Source organism: Anarrhichthys ocellatus, unplaced genomic scaffold, assembly GCF_004355925.1.
Source record: "Anarrhichthys ocellatus isolate YVR2014 unplaced genomic scaffold, GSC_Weel_1.0 scaffold41, whole genome shotgun sequence".
Taxonomy (NCBI): Eukaryota; Metazoa; Chordata; class Actinopteri; order Perciformes; family Anarhichadidae; genus Anarrhichthys; species Anarrhichthys ocellatus.
The window spans coordinates 1,226,667-1,236,041 of NW_022280071.1; the positions used below are offsets into that span (position 1 = coordinate 1,226,667).

Below are 9,375 nucleotides of genomic sequence, written 5' to 3' on the forward strand. Positions count from 1 at the left end.
TTTTTTTTCTGGCGATAGCACTGGTATGTATAGCTTTAAATCACTATAGTATACAATTTTGATCTCTACAGGTTGAGCCTTAAGACGGAACCCATAGAGCATCAGCTAGTGATATTGTAAAACAAACTCCTCAATCTCAATATAAAGCCATATTAGGGGGGGAACACTGATTGGTAATATACTGTAAACTTGCTAATTACAGTGGAATTGATTGAAAGACAATAGCATTTATTTAAAGTGGGCTACATTTCAGTGAGCATTGAGGTTTAGCTTTTTTAACAGTACATTTTTACATGTAGCGGGTCAAAAGGATCATCTGGGCATATTTCTTGGCAACTGTACAAAAGGAAGTTGGATTGGTCAAGCAAACACCTCACTTTCACACAGCGTTATTTTACTGCAACTTGCATACATAACTAACACCAGTGACGTAACAAACACTTAGTTTATGCAACAAACATACCAAACCACAACCTTTTCCTAAACCTACCCGTGTACTCTTGTTGCGCAAGTAAACATAAAATGTAACATTTATTTTGAAAAGCATGTAATGATCTGTGAACACAGAAATTTATTTTGAAAAGACACCATGCATCTAAGGAGCCAAAACAGACACGCCGTCCCCGACACGTCCACAACTGACACTAGAGGGGAACCGAGAGTGTCATAGTTTGAAGCGTAGCACTGGCTAAGCCTATTATGCATATTTAGATGTTAGATGCCACCACAGCAATAGCATCCCGTCTACTTTTGCTTGCAACCTGGATTCGTCTATATAGACTTCCTAATATAGTGAGAGCCAATCTGAAATGTGTCTCCTTGTATTTGTTTGACAAAAAGGTTCAGGAAGCCATCTCTTCATCAATTAAATTCTTAGAGCCGCAGTGCCCTCATCAATATGAAGAACATTTGTACGAGTTGATATTTATGCAAATAATTTCCTTAGTATGTTTATGCATGACAGGTTAATTAGTATTTATGATAATGGTATCACAGGTCATTTCCTTTCTAAGGACCAATGAAGGGCAGGCCAATCCCATCTCTAATGCAATCAGTAATTACTACTAGCTATAATATGTCCTGGCTGCCAAGCATTATGGGAAAGCAGAGTCCTTCCACCTCCTCTGCAGTTATCATGGCGTGTAGACTGCCGGAACGCCCAAATTGATGGCACCGTACCTGAGCAATGATCATAATTGACCTGTCTGACTGGTACCAGACTGAATGTTCCCTCAGAGGGTACCTCGGCAGGTTGCTATTACCCTGTTACAGTGCAGGGAAATGTTTCTGGAACAGCTGTCGTGTTTGTCTTTTTTTCTGTTTGAAAAGCTAAAGGAGATCTAATGACAGAGAGTAAAGTGTTCATGCAGTCGGCTGCAGGAAGGCCTTATGTAGGTGTGCCAGGGAAGGATTGTCAGAGGGTTAGTCAAGGACTGATCCGGTCGCCTGCCAGGCCCATTGACAGACCATGAACACATGCATTCAGCTCTGCCAAACCTTTGTGAATGAAGGGACATTAGTGGGGCGACTGTAAAGCTGTAAATGATGGACAGAATGGTGAAATGTTTGTGGGAGACAGGGTGGTTATGGTTTATTGTAACTTTGGGCATACTATGTATGTCCTATCTGTGATAGCAACACTGTACTCAATTAATTAAATGCTGGAGTCCGAGAACACAACATTACTTCACAGAAGTCAAGACACAAGAGCAGTCCAGCAGCAAAACTACTTGAGGTTTAGCAGTTCCCGATTTGTCTTGAAATTGTCACGGGGTGTGGTGGAGGTCTCAAAAGCAGACATAGTCAGATGCAGTGAGAAACGGGTTGAGATATAAACAAAACAGGAATCTTTACCGGAACACAAAAGGGAATCCACAGACAAGAGGGAAACATCCAGCAGGACGATGCAGGGCAGGCAGACGGGGAAACCGGGCGGGTAGACATGGCAATGATCTGGCAAGGAGTGCCTGAGAGGCAGGGGTTTAAATAGTGGCTGGATAGAGGCAGGTGAGGGGAGTTGTGCTGATGAGGAGGGAGTGCTTGATTAGTGAACAGAGGCAGGTGAAGGGAGTTAGGCTGATGATGAGGGAGGCTGACAGGTGCACTGAATGAGCTGATAGGTGAGTGAGAAATAAAATAAAGAGACAGGAGAGAAGGGGCAGAGCTGTGACAGAAATAAGTATGCTTGTCACGTAACTTAAACTGTAGCGCCACATGACAGAATGTCGGCAGTCAAAATAACCCAACTTTTGATTTCACATGGGACAAGAACTCCGGTCCCCTGAGTAAAAGTTGTGTTTGTTTATTAACTCATCCACAGAAGGCAAACAGTACAATTATTACCAAGGACTCATAAGAACAAAAACAGCATTTTTCATTTGTTCAAATGCTTAAAATCTGGGAAAAGTATAATCAATCACTCATTACTCAACGTAATTCCATTACCTTACTACTTTACCAACAGCAACAATAATCAGTTATATGGCTTATTGCATTACTGTTTCCCAGCTCTGCTATATCGGTTGTGTCGTTGTGTCCTTAGTAACCCCACGTCTCATCTTCTGTCTTTAACACATGTAGTTACTGGAAGGTAGACGATTTTTTAAGCAAGACAGGCAGGCTTACCAGTGGCTAACGTCAGCAAGCTAGCTGAAAACACAAGGTGACTAAGGCAAACTGTAAATTAGACAACTTTGTAGTTTCAGGGAGGCAGGCTGTTGTGTTAAAGGTCAACACATATCAACCATCCATCAGATGTCAGAAGCCTTACCTCCAAAATGTGCAAGTAACAGATCATTACTAGGATTAGTAATTGTGATGTTACACACACACACCCCTGACAAAAACCTGCACCAGGTCTGTGAAATGATGACTTTTGTCCCACCAACAGTCGTTATGTTTTCTTTTACTCATAATGGCATTTCCCTAACTTCAACCCAGTAGTTTTTTACCTAAAACCCACAGTAACTAAACCTTAACCACAGAGGTTACAGATCAGGAGACAATAATAGCAACACTTTCTGTAATGGTCATTTGTAGCATTGCCTGTAAGCACTGACAAACAGTGTCATCTTGTTGATTGAGGCCCCAGATAAGAAACTGCTCATTATGTTTGACTTTGTGTGCAATAAGGGATTATTTGGGATATAGATGGCCAAAAAAAACTGAAAATATAATGTAATAATCTGGAACCATCTGTGTAAATTTAAACTTAAATTTAGATTTTAGTTTTTTAACATTCACATTGAAGTAAAAATGCAGTTTAATGAACAGGTTCACAAAACAAGTATATAATAATGGTTTGTACGCATTGAAACACGTTTTGCTTGCTGTTATGATTCTGCTTGTTTATAATTAGGAGATCCCTCCCAGACGCACTTTCAATGTAAGTGATGGGGAACACATTTTTTAAAGTAACACTTTTTAGGACAAAATCCCCACTTTGTGTTGCTATTGGCCACTTCAACTCAAGAGGGAATCACTGTCCAGCACAATGAGGGAATGTTGGGCTAAAAGAGCCTTTATCTTTGGACTGATGGAGCCTTGTATGAGCTCCAGGTAAATGTTGATTGTTGCAGCGGAAGCAAGAATCACGACAATCAAATAATCGGTGGATTAAAGATCTTATGCTGTTCCTCCACCTAGAAAAAATAATGTATACTCTTAGAGGCTTAACTGACAAGTTCTATCATTTATGGCAGCCATTTTTTATCTTATGTAGACAGAATAAAACAATAGCAAGAAGATAGAGTTAGACGGTTTCCCTAACATTTGGATGAATTTTATATTAGTAATTCTTTATTTTTTCCCATTGTCCAATTTGTGTACTTCCCTTTCTTTATCTTGTCTACTTCTATTATGACCACCAAAATTGTAATAATTTGTAATATTCTGGGAAAGGGTACTTTTATATTTCTGTCATCTGAAATACAACTGTGGATCCAATGTTTTCGTTATATTTAGAATCTATAATTCATGTAAAAAAATAAACAAATTCAGACTCAGATATCGTCCCCCATCATTTACATTGAAAGTGCGTGAGGAAGGGATCTTTTAATGGCCAGTATGAACCGGAGGAAAACACATTTCCTTCACATTACAATGGATCCTAGCCCCGATCCACAATATCCATAACAATGCATTTCTCTGTGCTCACACCTATTTCAAATGCACTGACGTGACTATTTGTTTTAATTCTGCAGTACAGAAGATAGCAAGTAAATGGATTGTGTACCTGCAACATGCATACACACAAACACAGTAACCAGACATAATGTTACTACCCCCCCATTTCATCTTGTCTTTAAAATATACTATGTAATAAAGTGTTAGGTTGTGCATCAGTGGTAATTATTGGATTTTAACAATGAGGGCTGTTGCTGAGTGGTTGCTGTGATCGCATGTAAAAGGGAGGTGTAGCAATGAGGGGATATTGTATGGAAGGTGCATCGACGGGATAAGAGCGTGATTACAAATGATGCAGTAGACAGCTGAACTCACGTGTGTGTCTCTACAGTATCTGTCTGTCTATGTCTCCCTCCACTACACACTCAGAAAGCTGGAAAGCAGATGGATTTCCTAAGCAGCAGTTCTTATCTATCCAACTAGAGATACATTTTTCACTTGGCTTTGTTGTGATCATGAAAACATTCCTCTTCTTTTTCATTTGACCCACACTGAATTCCATCCATTACTGCTGCCAAGGTAAACCGGTATCACCTTTTACTCCAGATGTTGTACAGGAAACTGCAAGTGAGATTAGTGGAATATAATAACACAGAGGGAGGGGTGTTTTCATGGCTAGCGAAGTGCAACCCTGATTTGGTCATGTAAACCACTATAACATGCTCTTTCTCTCTCTCTCTGTCTCTGTCTCTCTCTCTCTCTCTAGACACTGAAGGACCCCACTCTTGCAGCCAGGAAGGATTTCCAGCGCGAGGCCGAGTTGCTGACCAACCTGCAGCACGAGCACATAGTGAAGTTCTACGGGGTGTGCGTAGACGGAGACCCGCTCATCATGGTCTTTGAGTACATGAAGCACGGGGATCTCAATAAGTTTCTCAGGTGAGCTCGGCAGACAGGCAACACTTGGTGGTGTGAGTGGCGACAGTGGCAGCTCGTAATCGCCAGAGGCTTTGGACTTTTGGGAGTAGAGTTCCCAAGTAGGAGCAGAAGGGATGGAAGTGAAACTGAGCAATTTCATATTTTCTTTTGTCCCGACACAAAATGTTCCATTTTCATTTTGGAAACCACGATTTGTTACACAGAGTATGTGAGTATTAAGTAAATATTAAGGATGTTAAGTGATGTAAAGGATCTTAAATACACAAATTGTACTGTTTAGTTATTATCCTCACAATGAAATACCCCTAACAACACATTGGTTTTATAAGGATAAGGCCTTAATGGGCGTTACCAGTGGTTTTACACGATAACAACTTTCAATACTGACAACCATTTCCCAATTCATGCTAGCGGTACCAGCTACTTGGCTACATTCCAAGGGCCAGTGGTTCCAATTCATTTTAATCAACTCGCCATGTTACTTGATTTTGGAGTTTGAATGGTTTCACAATGGTGGAGTGATCTGTGATTCCCTCCCGGTGGTGCATTCACATGCTGAAGAGAAATTCTGATGACAGACGTGATTCAGCTGCCACATAGCATTGCATTCGTACATCGGGAGATCTGCTGTTCATTGCTCGGCCCCTCCAGTCTGCGTATCAAAGTGTCCTTGGGCAAGACACTGACTATAGTATAGAGGCCTGATTGGCAGTTGGCGCCTGGCATGGGGTATGAATATGTGTTTGAATTAATGATGGGTGCTTTGAGTGGTCTGAAGCATAGAAATGTGCTATACAAATGCTAGTCCATTTACCACTTACCATGTCTCTCCAAGAATATGGTGTCGCACTCTATGCTGAAATGGTTATGGGAAGAATGAAAAAGTTAGAGCCAGAGAGATAAGTTCAGTGTAAAGCCAACTTCGTGGCACCTGTGTACTGTTCTCTTCGGACCTGCTGCTTGTGTGTGAATCATCTTGTGTAACTGAACTGCTGGTAGATGGTTGAGGGGTATAGGTACCTTCCTCTTGGTCCTGGGTTCCTCTTTGCACAAACTTTAGCATTGACTCTGCATTCATTCAGAAATATAAGTGAAATGAATTAGCACACACATGCAGAGTTAAAAATGCGTTCAAACTTCAGTAATTAACTGGGCATTAAGAAAGGTCTCAAAACAAAAATTGAACAAATCTTAGCATAAATACATGAATCAAACAATTATGTACGCTGAATATTAAACAAACAGGTAATGAAAATATGACTATGGACTTCAAATGAACCAAGACCTTAAATTCCTTGGCCAAAGTAAAACACAATCCATGATGGGTCAATTAAAAATGCATTTACAACATTTATTATGAAAAGACAATAATTGAATTGTCTTATAATACTACCTCTATAAAAAAACAAATGTGCAACTGCATTCAGCAACAACTCTGAATATAAATCAGAAGCTTCTGATTCTCACATATTTCTAAAGCCTAGTACAGCAGCACACAGTACAGTTGCCCAACGATTCAATCCAGCTACACAACGAAGGTTCAGTTCATTACATCTGCGTGATTGACGTTATTCTACGGTACCACATCAGCCGGTTTACTATGACATTTACATCGACGCTCTCTCCGTCACCATGAGGTATACAGGGCAATCCTAGGGCTCCAGGGCCGGAGCAGCCCGACCCACGGAGCAGCCCCACCAGTAATGCTGATATCACTCGGTTCGTCTGTGTACGTAGACTTGTTGCTGGTTATCAACCAAAGAATCCATATCGAGCATTTACAAAACTGAGATATCTTTAATCTGCTCTTAAAATGTGATATTAAGCATTGAAGTTTTGGCAGTGACACAAGTTGCTCCAAACACTATTTGATTTCAAGCAGTTACCAGAGAAATATCCACAATCTTCCCTCTTTCCTCATTTTATTTTCTGAGTCATTTATAGATATAGCTGAGGGTCAAAACGTTTTTCCGAAGCAGAAGAGCTGTGCAGCTAAGCCATCACAAAATAAACCGATTGAAATATTTATAGCCCACTGTCCCAATGCCACTGGTTAAAGAAGTAGTCAGATCCTTTACTTTAAGGATCATTTCACTTTATTACAACTTGTGTTTTTGTAGCTTTGGCTTTTGGTTTTATTTATGCTCAACAGAGTAACTGCTGAGATCAACAGCATGGTTCAACAGACATGAGCAGTCAGACAATCTGACAGGAAGCAAACATCAGTTTACAGCTCCTCATCCTGCTTTAACGTGACATGATGATCTTGTTGTGGTTGCGATCATACAGGTTTCCTGTGTTATGAGGAATAAGGGACATTCCATGTGTGCATCACTTTCTGTTTGACCTCCAAATAATAATCTGGTTAAACGTCCGCTTGTTTCCAGTTGACTCTGGTGTTTACAATGTTATTCTAACAAATGAATAAAAACAACAAAAAACAAACTGGAGTTGTCTTGTGAATAAAAGTAGTAGTACCACAATGTAAAAATATCCATTAGAAAAAAGATATTTACTTAATCTACATAACTAGTAAAAAGGCTATTCTAATCATTTTCAAGTGTTTGTTGTTGTAATACTCATTTCGACCACAAGAGGCTGAAGTGCAACACTACCACATAATCTAAATAAGACTAAAAGCATTATTTTTGTTTCTTTCAGGTGAGTTTAATTTACATAACTTGTAAGTACACAATATGTGTACTTTGTGTTTAGCAAGGAGAAATTCTTTTTGTCCTATTTAAAACATGGGGCAGTGGTGCACTTCAGCCTCTTGTGGCCGAAATGAGAGTTACAACAACAAGCAAAAAAGGATCCTGACAAAAACCCAAATTGTTTTAACTGATGAAAAACAAAAGTAGTAGAGTTTAGGAAAGTGATCCCGGCAAAACTTTTTATTCCACCATTTTCAGACAAAAAACATGAGAAACTAAAAATGATTATCCCGGCAAAACCTTTTTTTTCATAAACACATGAGATAAAACTATTTACATCACACTTAGAAAATGGATCACGAGAAATTATTTTTTTCGCTTGCCTCTCAGGGCTTCCTTATGTTTATCATAGACCTTTGGGTAGTTAAACCTGTGACAATGTATCATATTTCCCAATCGAATATTGGTCATGTGATCATATATTTTCTATGTAAAACCTGAATCTACAAAGTACAATAACTACAAACTAAATTGTCAATTAAATGTAGTGGAAAAATACATATATATATATATATATAATTTCCCTCTGAAATGTAGAAATTATTGAGAAGCATCAATTGTACTTAAGGACAGTACTTTAGTGAAATAAAAAAAAAAAAGCAAACTGATGGAATTATCACATATCATATAATATGATCACTATTAGAGATGCAGTAATGTGTAGGCAGTATTTAAATTGTGCTGCTAGTGGCACCGAAGCTAATGTAAGTAAACATAAACATAACCATCAATTCTTGACCCTGAAAACAAAATAAAAACAAAGTCAAGATGAGAAGCTTGTATCTTAGTAACTGAACCTTGAGGTGAGATGTTCTGCTTTTTCTACAGTTAGAGGTTCATCTCCAACAGTGTATGACATGTTTTTATATTTATTGTTTCATCTGGACATTGTTAATGTACAAACTCAGTTAAATGTAGTGGACTAAAACGTGCGATACGTCCCACCCTGTTGCATCAAATGGAAATACTCAAGTACATATTCATTTACATTAATACAATAATTGAATTAATGATTAATGTGCTTTGTTACCATCCACCTCTGTCTCAATACTTGTGTTGAAAATGCTAGCGAGTATTAGATCTTCCTTCCTTGGTGCGTCCTACTAACCTGTCACTTACTTGACCTTGTTTTGCTTTCCTGTGGTATTTTAAACTTCCCCTCATTAGTACACAGAGTAGAAAAGGTCCGCAGAGGTTGACCTGAGTGTGGTCACAGAGAGCCGTGTGCCAGCTCGTGGACACGGAGTGATGAACAACTGAAAGGTTGAAGCCTTAATTTGAACCTTGTCGCTGGACTACTCCCCCCCTCCACCCCACTGCTTCTACAGCACTGCTCCCTGTTCCTCTACACACTTACCTTCCTTCTCTACCGGTAAAACCTCCTCGCGGACTCCTGCCTGGCTGTTTATGAAAAATGTTTTTTAGTGAACTTCCTGTTGTGAAGTCGTAAATATAAATGACAGACTCCTTTCCGCCATCAAATATTTTCACCGCAGTCAGCGTGCCCACTGCAGAGCCTTGGTAGAGCCGCGTCGTACAAGTACAAGTGCGACCCATGGTGATTGATGAATGAGCTCGGACGGAGTGACAGAGATAT

General features: G+C 39.6%; 1 protein-coding gene across 1 annotated transcript in view; it reads left to right on the top strand.

Annotated features, from left to right (window-relative positions):
* Positions 1-4,731: 4,731 nt before the first annotated feature.
* Positions 4,732-9,375, top strand: part of LOC116394791 (NT-3 growth factor receptor-like) — a 27,422-nt gene continuing 22,778 nt past the window's right edge. The window contains exons 1-2 of the mRNA XM_031868109.1: positions 4,732-4,752; positions 4,892-5,064. Of these exons, the coding sequence (XP_031723969.1) occupies positions 4,732-4,752; positions 4,892-5,064 (194 nt within the window). The remainder of the gene's footprint in view (positions 4,753-4,891; positions 5,065-9,375) is intronic.